Source organism: Cinclus cinclus, chromosome 4, assembly GCF_963662255.1.
Source record: "Cinclus cinclus chromosome 4, bCinCin1.1, whole genome shotgun sequence".
NCBI classification, from domain to species: Eukaryota; Metazoa; Chordata; class Aves; order Passeriformes; family Cinclidae; genus Cinclus; species Cinclus cinclus.
The window spans coordinates 26,105,719-26,119,087 of NC_085049.1; the positions used below are offsets into that span (position 1 = coordinate 26,105,719).

At 41.2% G+C, this 13,369-nt stretch overlaps 1 protein-coding gene across 3 annotated transcripts in view; it reads left to right on the top strand.

The window, feature by feature from the left end:
- Positions 1-13,369, top strand: part of ITPR2 (inositol 1,4,5-trisphosphate receptor type 2) — a 248,277-nt gene that overhangs the window by 134,466 nt on the left and 100,442 nt on the right. For all 3 annotated transcript variants that reach the window (XM_062491836.1, XM_062491838.1, XM_062491837.1), the window contains exon 37: positions 1,003-1,111. In XM_062491836.1, the coding sequence (XP_062347820.1) occupies positions 1,003-1,111 (109 nt within the window). The remainder of the gene's footprint in view (positions 1-1,002; positions 1,112-13,369) is intronic.

Below are 13,369 nucleotides of genomic sequence, written 5' to 3' on the forward strand. Positions count from 1 at the left end.
GTGAGATGCCCTTCCCGCCCTTGAGAAACTATAATTTAAACAGAGATAACTTGGGGGAAATGAATGCATTTGGCAGCTCTCTTGATTCCTTGGTTATTTGCATATTCTGCAGAGGTAGTATTATACAATATATTTTATATGTTTGGAAATTTTTTTTAAATTACATTTTGAGATTATTCCATCCCATGTCATCTGTCCAAACTTTTGTTTGAAGCCAGCATCAAAATGTAAAAAAAATATAAATAAATAAAAGGGGAAAAAAAAAACCAGCCCCAAAACCTGTCTCAGACCTTGAGATTTCCTTCCTTCTTATTTTCACAAACATTTTTCCATCAATGTGTGGACCAGTGCAAGGACCTGTGCACAGATCTGTTCTGCACAAAGACAGGAAGGCTCCTTCTGGTGTCGGCTTCAGCTGACTGAAATCCAACTCCTGTCACAGTCACAGCTGGAGACAGAAATGGACCTTGTTTTCTGGCTTGTCAAGTGGTTGTGTGAATGTAAACAACAATTATGTTTCATCTAAATATCTGTATTTCTGAACGCTTCCATGTAAGGTTTTTTGGAAGTCCTTTTGGCTGAATACCATTTGCTAATTATATCATAAATATCTTATAACCATCATAGAGATTGGAAGGTGTAAAGGTTGTAGTTTGCAAGATGCATGGTGAACACTGGTTACCTTTAAATAATGGTTAAAATAAGTTACCTTTAAATAAAGAAAGGATGAAATACCAAGTCTGGATGTTAATCTGGAAGCCCTCATAAAAAGTGGATGTAGAATTCTGCCTTCTGTATGGGCAATAAGATATGCAAATTGACACAAAAATCTCCCAACACCTTGAAAGTCCCATATCCTTTTAAATTATGATTTCTCTTGACCATTTTAATTTTCTTTCCTTGAGGAAAAATATAGTGATGGGCAATTTTTGCATAGAGAAATTGTAGTATGGCTTAGCAACAATGTGCAATGCTCTTTAAGTTTTAATATTTTACTTTCAGGTTGATTAATCACACAAAGAAGCTAATGGAGAAAGAAGAAAAGCTCTGCATTAAAATCCTTCAAACTTTACGAGAAATGCTTGACAAGAAAACCAACTTTGCAGAAGAGGTACTGCTACCACTTTGATATTAAATATAGAACTAAGAACACGGTGTCAATAACAGAATCTGACATCATTTCAATTTTGTGCATGTTTTAGAGATAACCTGGTGTCTTAGGAACAGTGTGGTATGGTTGGAAGTTGGTTTGGCACAAAAGAAGCTCTCTGCCTTACATAGTTTTGTGTGAGGGACTTGCTAAGAGTCAAGGCAAGCAAGACGAAATGAATTAGCAGTAGCAAGTATTGCTAGGTATAATTATTATGTATTGGATAGTCTCTATTTCTGAGATTAGTCTTCATTTTTCACACCTGACTTTACCATAAAATCAATGGAAATATAGGGATTTTTAATTGCAATTGTACAGTTTTTCCCTGCTGCCTGTGGTGCCAGACTTTTGTACTCCACGCGCTTTTTAATGCTCACAAATGTGTGAAAGGAAATCTGCAATGTTTAAGCAGAGCTGCCAGTTTTGGGAAGAAGTGACATAGTCTGTACTCTGTAAGTGTCTAATTATTTCCTGCATTCCTCTCTCCCCTCATTGTCCAGTTTTCTCTTGCAAAACCAAGTCTTCCAAATGCCTCTTTCATTTTGCCTGTTCCTTTGGCTCTCAGTAGGCAGATTCAGATGTAGATGTCAGCTGTCCCTGTTCTTTCTGAGCCTGATCCCAGTGTCTTTTGTGTAGTTTCCTCTTACCCATATTTCTGGGTATTCCCCAGATCCTTTCAGCATTATTCACTCTTAAATATGAACTATGGAGCTGTTATCTAATTTCTCAGTGCTGACATCAGACCTGCTCTGTGCAAAAATAACCAGTGTAAGCAGAGGAAACCAACCCCATCTTCACCTCCTCCTCAAAGAAAACTGTGGTTAGGCCTGGGCGGACAAACTCGTTTTTGATGTCATGAAAAGAATTTCATAGGGGAAGCAGATATTATTATTCTTTATTATTGTTCATATTTATTCTAATAGCGTTCTGGGTGCATAATACGGCAGCATCGCATGGTAAAAATAATTTGCTTTTGTAACTGACCTCTGCCAAATCTCTGCAAAAAAATTACATAGACCCATCCTAAGTTAACCTCATCTCAGCACTACAGGGGAGGAAAAAAGGCAACACTCTTAATGTAGGACGTGAAACAAGCTAGAAGATTTGCTGGTTTTAGTTGCTCCTTGTAACCTGTTGTGGATGCTGATAAAGGGAGACAGAGTTAAGGGAGGGGATTCCCATCAGAAGGAATGTGTTCCATTGGGCTTTAAGGGCTCTGCTTTTCAGGCGTGGGTAAAGGAGGTGCATACCCAAATTCCTCATGTGACCTCCACCATCTTGAGGAGGGTGCATGGTGGGTGGAGAATCTCTTTCTAAACAGAATTTCTCCCCCGTGCTTCCTCTGGAGTCCCATTGGTTTTACCCTGAGGAATGTGATGAATCAGTGCAAACAAATACGTGAATAAACAAGCTTGGATATGCTTTGCAAATGCTTCTCTGGCTTGCTACTCTTATGAGTCATTGTTCAATGCCATGGACTTCAGAACAGTAAAAATAGCACAATGAATAACCTCATGTGCGTGTTTCCCATCTTTTTTTGAGCTGTGATCTCACTGCCTGCAAAGTTATTCAATTATGGCATGCAGATACTTTAAAAAAGTAGTAGTAAATACATAACGGTTATAACCAGAACAAAACTACAGAGGGATGTGGGACATTTTGACAAGAAGCCTGAGTTTGCTGATCATCCATCAAATCGTATTTTCCATGATAAACCTGACAGAAATAGTAAACCTCCAGGTTCTGCAGATTTTCCCACAATAAGAAAGAAGGATGAAATCATGAAATAAAATCTCCTCCTCTCTCTTCATGTTAATTCCCACCACGGAGCACCTTCTACTTTCTTTATCCTTCATTTGACTGCTGGAAGGTAGCCTATGTCATTTGCTGAAGTAACAGGAGGCAGAATAGGAGTAGGGGCTTATTTCACTGATTTTATATCTATTCCTGCATCCACTGTGTCAAGTCTATTGCTGCACCTCCCTTTGGTGCTGACTTTCAGGTCTCTGGTGCTCTCCTGGCTCCATACCCTTAGATTTCCTTGCAGTTAGCCTCTGAGGCAGCAGCACTCACTTGTGCCTTGTCTTGCTTAGCATCACAGCATCTAATCATGCTGGGAATCAAAGTTTAATTTCAGAACTTTGATTTAAGGTATATAAATGACGCATAAAACCTCCTGGCCATTGATTGGCTTTCATAAGTAATTGTGGCTGATTATTGTACTCTCCTGGGAGTTCTGCATTGAGTCCTAGACCCATTTGTATTGATTAGGTCACTAACTGGAGTGAAACCTGATCTACAGCCCCTCTCTTCCAGAACAGCATTAAAACATTTGGGGGAAGCAGTGTGTGGAGGGAGCTCACATTGCCTCTGTTCAGATAGCTACTGTAGTATCTAAAAGTATTTATCTAAAGCTTGATTCAGACTGACTGTGTGAGAAGAAAAGCAGGAGGGACAGAAAGGACTGTGCTTGGACTAGATCTGTGCCATCTATGTTTGGGTTTAGAATTGCTGGCTGTTTTTATACCCATTTTGCAAAACCAGAAGGGTCTTGGACTGGGATTTTTGAATTCATTTAGACATATCTTTTTGTGTTTCACCCTAGTGCTTGATATCAGTTTAATTTCTGTGTGAATGTTGCCTCTAGACCTATTTATGCACCTCAGTTTGAATTTGAGTGACATTTCCAAACCTGCACCTGCAACATGGAGACCGACGCGTTCTCACTTTGCACAATTGGAGCAGTTTAAAATCTTAGCATTACCTTGCTGCCCTGCTTAAAGTGTCTGTCCATACAACAGAGCTGGTGGGCCAGGAAGGCTGGTCCAGCAGCTTCAAGGAGGGTTCAGAAGCTTAAATTAAACCCTCCTCAGTGAACTGGATGAAGCTGTTGAACTCTTGACCTAATGGTGCTCGTATGGCGACTTCTTGCCTTGCTCCAGCTGCTGGCAAGGCAATGCCTTGGGTATGGACAACCTGATTTCCCAACTCTTCATAAATCAGGTCAGCACCTCTGGGGGGAAAAGTATCTTCCCTGCTACCATGTATATGTTACATCTCATGAGATGTGTTAATGGATGATAGGGCATTACAGAATGTGGCAGAATCCAGGCCTGGTGTGCCCCTCTGTAAGGCAGCTCCTCAGCAGAGAAACACTACTGTGAATAAATGGAACCCTTCAGAAAGCAGTGCCTGTGCTGCAGAGCACACACTTTATACTTTTTCTTCCTCTTTTAGGTGTTGAACTTCAGTATAAATAATTGAAAACTGCATTTTTAAGTGTCAGTAGAACAAAGACTCTGTAAGCTGCTTAATTGTCAGAAATAAGTAGTTGTGCTTTTTTGCCTTATTTTGGAAAAACCCATGAAAAATGTTGGTTTTATTTTAGACATTTGCACTACTTCATGATTTAAAATCATAGAAGTAGTTTTGTGGCCTTTTGTTTTGCAGGGTTAATGTTTCTGCATTCAGCTTTAGATGTAAAATGTAACCTGTCCTCTCCCTGTTGTTTGCAGGAACACCACCAAATATAGATGTGTAAAAAATCAGTACAACTTTGGTGGAAATACAAATGTATTTTATTCCTGTAAGATGTGATCTCAGATACGGCCACTGCTGGCTCTTGGTCATTTTGTGCCAGAACTGAATCTTTTCATGTGGAGCTGTTGACAGAACTCCAGTGAGTTTGTCAAAAGCAATAGTGCCAGTTTATTATTGTATTATTGTATTGATCTACCAGTCAAGCTGAAGCCAATGGGAGCTGCAGCTCTTTTTCTGCTGGGATCTATGGCCTCAAAAGGTTTTAGAAGCCAGGAAATATTTTGGGGAGCCACTACAGTGTCCCAGCAATGCAGCTCATTGAATCATATTCTCAACTTAAGCTGCATTCTATTCTATAGACTTATCTTTTCAAGATCATTTTACTTATTTGCATGTGTAAATTAGGCAGCATTCACATAAACAGCACTTGTAGGGAAAAAACAAAAAGGAGGAAAAAGAATAATTCTGAAAATGTGTTACTTGCTGAATGTATCATACCTCAAAAGAATGCTTATTTTAAATGGGAGAGCGGGATCCAAATTCCTTTATTTGTGTTACTACTCACATTTTGGGTTAGTGGCACTGCAGGCATTTTGAAAACTTACATTTAATTTTTCCCTCTTTCTGCTGTCAGTTTTATTTGTGCTGATGTATAAAAATACCTGTGCACTGGCCTGTTTCTCCCTGTTGTCAACAGGCCATTCTCCTCACTAAGCACAGCGTGCCTGTGAGGTGCCAGGGGGTCAGAAACACCAAAGGAGAACATGTACACTCAGTGCTGTTCATACTGAATTTTTTAAAAAAATCACTTACCTATTTTAGCTGATAAAGGACACTTTTGCAGGATCCTGCATTAAAAACTCACTACTTAGGAAACCAGTTCACAGGGAGGGAGGGACTGGAGATGCAGGGAGGAAGATTGTTTGGTTATCTCCAGCAGTGCCCACCTGGTTGTGACCAGCACTTCTGGTATGGTCAAAAAACTGCTGTTGTGGCTTTGTCATGGGAGTTAAATGATGAGTGAAAACTCAGACACAAGTGGGACAAACCCCTTGGTCTTGGAGATGCTTGGTGTGAAGGTGGTGATCAGCTGCAGAACCAAAGCCTCCAGGAATTCATTGCTGTAGAGGATTCAAGCTTTGCTATTGCCTTGAATCCTCTCAGCCAGTAGTTGCAGTGGCAGGAGCACCAGAGCTTTCAGATACGCAAGACTAAACACTGGATGTGGTCAGAACCTTAAAGTGTGGTAATTTCTCATTAGACCCATGCATTGACATTTTACAAATGAGATAAAACATACAGAAAAACAAAAGAGCACAGTTTCACTTTTCTCCCTCTAGGCTTCAAGCTGGGATAATTAAGCAAAGGGATACCAGGAGGCATGTGATGGTGTTGTTTGTTCTAGCCAGGTGTTGTCAGCCATAGTGCTCAGAGCCTTGGGTCATCAGCCACTGTTGTGTTGTTATTGCTGCATATTTCTGGGGCTGTGACAGGCAGCATCAACCAGAATATTCTGAATTAGCATCTCTCATCTTCAGGGTACCCCTTATCCCTACTGTGATGTGCATTGTTCTGGACTGAAGGACAACGCTGCTGGACAGCCCCCAGATATTTTGCTGGAACTTTTGATCACTCTCATTTGTTGCCAATGCAAAAACCTGTGAGAACTTGGTATATAAAAAGTGTGACTTATTTTTAAGGTGGTGGGGGTTTTTTTGGTGGTTTTTTTTTTTTGGTGTGTGTTTTTGGTTTTTTTTTGACCTGTAATAACAAGCTCTAGAAATTTGCTCCATCTTCAGACTGTCACCTGCTTGTGTCACCTTCAGAAATCTATTCAAAGCCACTGTGCTTGGGCCAGCTGTGAGGCCCTTACATGGGTCTGTGCCATGGGTACATGCACTCAGGCAGAGTGCATTGTTCTTGTTGAGCTGGACAAAAACTTTAAATTCAAAGTCGTGCATCAAGGACAGGTAATTCAAGAGAGAGCCCTCCTGACACCCTACAATGTGCAGGTCCTGATCTAATGAAAGGCAGAAGCAGTTCAATCTGCTGCAGAGGCAGTGAACACAGGCCTAACTACACTGCAGCAAAAAATGATTTTGCCCTCTCTTTAATATGCATAATTGTCAACTCACCATGATGCAAATAAAGTATCTCCAGAGACATAAAGGTACTTCTGTGTCAGGTCATAGTTTAGTGAGCAGTGGTGTTCACTACTCCTTGGTACTTACTCTTTTTTGTTTCAAAACCTTGGTTATTTTTCCTTTGTTTGTTTGTTCTTCAAGTCACAAACAAATCTAATGGCAGGATGCCCAGGCTGTAAAAACACATGGTTGTTAACACATTTAATCCAAAAGATTGTAGTCCCTCAGCAGCTTCTATTTATCAAATTTTAAGAATATGGTACGTTGTTATCCAGTTTTCTTTCAGAAAATTTAAGCCTCAAATCATGATTGATAAATTATTTTGGAACTTGTGTCATCTGCCCTTCTTGCATATATCATCTCTCCTCTACAGGAGCATCTGCTGCTGTAAAATATTTTCTGTAGCTACTGATTTAAACAGCATCAACCTAAACAATAAAACTGGAGTAGCTTGTTCCTTGCTCTTGAACTTCAAATGACTGATTTCTGCTCTGGAATTCCCCCTTTACACAGTGTATGGGACATATGGGGTTTGCCCTTCTTATTTCACATGAACTCCTTCCAGGCATGTGATCTTAAGAAGAGCAAACCAGCAAGAAAATCTTAACTGCTTGCAAACTGTATGACATCCTTCTCTATTGATATTACTATTTGTTAAAAACAAATAAAAAACAGTGCAAGAGAAAAGAGCTGTTTAATGAATGAAACTGTTGCAGCTCTGAGGATGATTCATCTCACCTTACTAAGGTATAATATTCATGGAGCTGATCAAGGTACTTTTTGTGAACAACAGCAACCAGATTTTCTTTTGTTGTTGTTTTGAATACAGGTGAGATAAACTTCACTAAAGACTTCAGTACATCTAGAAGTCAGATTCCATGCTCACTGTAGCTCTTAAAATCAAATTCTAATCATTAAGACATTGGGATTATTTTCTCCCTGACTTGTTTATTTCTATATTTTAAATTATGAATAAAGAAGATTTTTAGGAATTTAGTAGAAGGTTCTAGCAGATCCTAGATTGGCAAGGGAAATGACCAAAGATATGTTGTAAGCTAGGATGTGAAATGAGTCAACAGTGTTATCATTTGGTTTGTGTCTCCAGGTGTGTGTAGTTTTGTGTGAGGATAGATCCATGTGAATAAATACAAATATTTATTTTAGGTTATTTATTCCTATTCCTTCTCTTTTTCTTTTACCTCCATGGTGGAGTTATATTAGAAGATAAATATTAGAATGTTCATTTGGTGTCTTAGCATATTGTTTTGTTTTTAATGGAGTAGATGTTCTTGTTTAGAATGATATGTGTTAATGCTCTCAGAGTTACTTAGCAGGAGGAAGAACATCATTCCCATGGCCACCCTAATTTTAGTGATTTGTGGCTGTTCAAAGTGCCTAGCTGACATCCCAATGAGCCTTTGTGCTTACTTGCAGAGCAGGAGCAGTTGACATGGGTGCAGCAGGGGCTTCCATAACCCTGGAAGCAGCTACACTGAGGTGGGGAGGGGTTTCAGAGGAACACATGCAATAAACAAATTGCAGGCACCCTGAAGTTTGGGACTGCAAGGTTTTCTGGGAGTTAGGAGAATAAAATTGCATAAATCTTTTTCCTAACTATGATTCTGGAAGATGTTTCTCCCCACACTCTTCCCACTCCCTTTTGAGAATTAATTCCTATATGAAAAGGCCACATTTATGAGCAGTTTCAGTACCACTGCCAGGTAATGTTTATAATTCTTACTGGGAAGCACAGAGAGTGCTGCAGTATCGCAGAGACCACAGTGTGGCAACTGTGGACTTTTCAGAAACATCTCCTGTCTGTGGGAGCAGGTCAGCTGCTGCTGCACGGCTCAATTCCCACAGCAGTCAAATGTCTGCAGTAGTCATGGAGGGGGCGAGAGAAAATGTCTCCTTTGGTTTTGAATCTCCTTGGAAGGGGAAAAGGGTTCTTTTGTTTTCTGGGTGGGGTTTTGTTGTTGTTGCTGTTGTTGTTGTTGACTGTCACAAATTTGCTGCTGCTTTATTTAATATGTTTGAGCAACAACCCTGTTTGTACTTTGCAGTCGCACCAGAGATAGCAGTGAGCAGAATTCAATGCCTTGTATTAAGGATGGCCAATGAATATTTATGATAGACCTAGGGAGCCAGTAATAAAAATGAAATCTGCATGATGCCACTAGATCCAAATCTTTGATCTCTGTTTTAAGAGAAAATACAATAAAGCAGGGGATAATGGACTCATTATAATGGAATGGTTAGTTATGGTTACTTAGGGCAGCGTGAATAGGTGGCATTACATAAACTGCTCTAGTCCAAGATTTATGATCCAGTAATGTGTTTCAGGCACTGAGTTTCTACAGAAAACATCAGTTTATTATATTGTTTTGGTTTAGTTGGTCCAAGTAAAGAGGATTAAAGATACATCCCTTTCAGATAACAGGATGGGGCATGCTCTTACCTTACTAGGGCCAGCAAAAGCACTAAGAACCAGCAAGGCCCTTCTACTTGACCTCTTTCTGTGCTTCTGCTCCTCATCCCTCACCCTGTGAGCAGGTAAGAGGGAAGGCTGGGCATTGCAGAGGGACAGAAATTAGATTCCATTCCCTGCCCAGGCTGTCCTACCAGATACCAGGTAAGAGTCCCAGGTGTGAGGGGACACTTGGGGCTCAGGAGAGAGAGGACAGCTGCTGGTTTGACATCACCAGGAACATGCAGGGGTGGTGGCTGGAGATGTGTGCCACAGCTGGATGCACCCACCTCCACCAGGAGCAGGGAGAATCTCCTGCAGAGTGCTGAGACAGCTCCTGGGAAGCCTAATGAAGGAGCTGGTATTTGACAGGGATGGGGAGCAGGAGTGAGTGAGCTATTTTTCTTTTTAATGGTCGCAATTACTTGTTTAACACCCCTGCCACACCAAGCAAGACACAGAGGAGGGCTGATTCCAGGCTGTAGATGAAAGCTGATCCCGAGGTCTCTGTCTAGCCAGGCAGGAGGAGGGAATGGAAACTCACTGTTTTCTGATTCGTTTCAAAGTGATGTAATTTCTAAGGGACTTCATCACTAATGACATCTGGCAAGGGATTAGTCTGTAATGTGGCCCATCTCCCGCTTCTCCCAGTTTTCAAGAAAAAGAAAATATATGCTGTATTGAACTTCGGAAAACAGCTATTAAGCAACCACATTAACTGCTGCTGATAGGATTTTTTTATTTTTTTTTTTTTGTCTGATGAGGATTTTACCCAGCATGTTTGGCCTTGGAGGAGTGCCTGGATGGTATTGCCAGCTGGAATTGTCAGAGCTGCTTTGTCTTCTGTCCCAGGAAAACAGAAGCCTGGCGGGCAGTCACTCTCGCTCTTATTTCATATCCCTGCTTAGTCAGAGTTGCCAGCCCCAAGCACTGAAATCCCTGAGTCAGGCCACAAACAAATCACGAGATTTGGCTTGAAAATCATGAGATTTTTTAATTACAAGTAGTTTATTTGGAATTTCTCTGAGTCTTTAGAGCGTCTGTTCTTCCAATTTTACTGTACAAATCCCACAGTTTGAAGTATGCTTTGTTGAATTACGCATGTGTTTATTTACTGAAATAAAAGCCAGGTTCATTTATGGTTACCTGACCCCTGGAGTTCACGGGGAAAAGAGCAGAATACTCCCATGAGGGGATCCTTTCTGCTGCCACAGGTGCCAGTGAGAGGCACTGCCAGCCCTCAGCTGGCTCAGCTGCAGCACAGGGAAATGTGCTCAGCAGGGTGGGACCAGTGTTGGTAACCCCAGGTACAGAGCTGTCACTGGGGGCTGGGGACACGGCCTTGTCTGAAAATTCTTTTTGGCAGACTTGTCCGAAACATTTTGTCACCAATTACTGAGCAGCTACACCAGCAAACTCTCCTTATATTCCTTTTTCCTGCAAGCTTTTTACCCTTCTCTCACCCCCCCCCCCCACTTATTTTTTTACTACTCTTCTCCCCTTTCTTGCAAAAAACTTGATCTTTTTACTCCTTAGCTGTCCACAGTAACAGTTGTGTCCCATTAGCCCTCCATCTAGTAGGGCTGGATACCAGTCTGCCTATCTCTGCTGCAGAAGAAATTTAGATAACCTTGACTCTCAGGTCCTTCAGTTTTAAGACTCCTTATTGCTTCCAAGGGAACAACAAGCTTCCCTTGAACCAGGTGTTTTCTCAGCTGTGACCAGTTAGAGCTTCCCAGCTCTAAGGTTCCTCCCAGGCTGCTCTACTGGGTGCAGTTCAGCATTTTAAGAAACCAAACTCTTCTAAATATACAAATATTTGACTGTGGCTCTCTAAAAATGAAAATCTTTGCATTTAAACAAATGCTGGAAGCCCTGCACATCGTTGGGAAGTTCTTCTTTTACAGTTTTTTCAAAGGTAGTAAAAAATGTTCTTGGAGAATATACTGTGCAGCCTGAGTAGTCTTAATTTTGCAAGGAGACCCACATTAACTAGGTTGCTTTTGTTATGGCAGAGGATGTTAACAGTGGTAATTCACTGCTAGCAATAATGTGTGGGCTGCTCAGTAAGTTCACTCAGGTTGGCACAGAGAATTATTCTGGTTATATGTCACAGTCTTTATTAAATTTGCCCCGGTTGTTGCTGGCACTTTCTTGTAGTCATGATAATTCTGACAATAAAACCAACCATGAGGACTTAGAAAGGGCCATTTGAAAAATGAAACTTGAACAATTTCTTCTTTTCCTTCGTATTTAGGTATTCTTACAACAAAGAAGTACTTACTGGAAAAACCTCCGATTTTATTGTTTGAGTTTGGATTTGTATTCTGTGTGGGGAAATATTTTCATTAAAAAAAAAACCCAAACAACCCAAAACATCAGTCAGAGCAGCATGTTTAGGAGATTACTTGGGGTTGGGGTGTGCTTAGACAGAAATTACTAATTTGTACTGCAGAAATCCGGGCAAAGTGGTACCTATTTGTGGCAGTGCAGGCCACCAGGTGAGAGCAGTGCTGGCTGTGTGTGGGCACAGGGCTGGGAGGTGGCTCCTCCTGGAGTCCCACCTGATGCTCAACCAGGCTGCTGAGAAGGGTTTTGCTGTCCCCAGTGTGGTCTGCAGGGAGCCACTTGACTTAGATGAAGCTACATATAAAGAGGTGATTTCCATACATGTGATACTGAAAGAGCTTGTTTTAACTCTGTGGCAAATTCTAGCACACTGGGTACTCTAAATGCAGGTCTTTTACTTCCCTTTTTAAAAAGAAGAAGAAGAAAAAAAAACAACAACAAAATCCCCAAGAAGTCAACTATTTGATACATACTCTAATTCATTATGTATTTAACCCATTTTTAAAACTATAAACAATTTGAAATAAAAGAAACAATTCCTTTGTCTCTTTATCTCTCTCTTTCCTATTTTTGCACATACTTCTTCCTTTTTCTCGATTTTTTTCTTGATTTTTAGCTGAAGAAAGACTTTATTTGGCAGCAGGAAAGGAAATGTTGCTGGAATAATGTTTTCTTTTGATCTACCCCACAGTTTATGGCTTCTTTGTCTTAAGTTCAGTACTTTGATCACTATCTGTCTGTTTTGCTGCTAAGCCCTAAGCAGTGTGATTTTACTATTGAGCCAGCTGGGGCTCTGCCCCCTGCAAGAACCATGAGGTAGTAAAATCAGAGTAAATGAAAAGAGTTTTCTCAAGCCTCTTCTGTATGATTCTCAGCTCTTAATTTTGCAGCTGAGAAGTGGCTGCTTTCTTGCCCCTGCCAATGCTGTGCCCATCCAGCTCCATCTTCCAGCAGGGGCCTCCAGAGCCACAGGAGGTGGCAAAGCAGCACCAGGCAGCTGCAGCTCTGCACAAAGGGGCTCTTTCACACACGTTCCTGCTAGGAAAGCACATGTGCAGCTAAAACAAGTTCCACTGCCCATCTGACTTGAGCAACAGTCACCCCAGGGAAGCCGTCTTATTTTCAATTTTTTTCCCCGAGATTGGTCAACAGATATATTGCCCTAATGCTTGTTTCTGACTCAGTGAGCGCTGTGTTTAGGCCCAGAACTTTGGCAATTCTAGATTTTTTTTGTGGTGAGGAGGGTTGCTGAAGGACAAGGGAAGAGAACTGAGGTTTCCCCTGACAGACTACTGGAGCACAGCATTGCCTCTTGCCCAGAGCTCACTGCACAGGGAGGTGCCACCACCGTGGGCACGTGTCAGTGCAGCACAGGGTACTTTTAAGTAGCACAAGCTCACTCCCATTTCGGGCTCCTCTCCAGAGGACTGAGTGACTCACCTTGAGAGAAGGTCTCTCTGAAAGTGGAAGCAGGACTCTGCATATGACGGTGCAGAACCTCGCAGGTTGGCAGGGCGCCCGTCTTCTCCTCCCTAAATCAAAGGAGTGTGCTCCTGGGCTTTGAAAGATTTGTTGGAGAAAAAAATGGCATGAAGTCTTAAAAAAAAATTAATTTATTAAGCTTGGCTTAATGTGCAAGTTCTTGTTCTGAAGTTGGCTTCTATTGGAAAAAAAACATGCTTTTAGAAGTTTGCTGAAATGTTGGCATACATGAAAGGA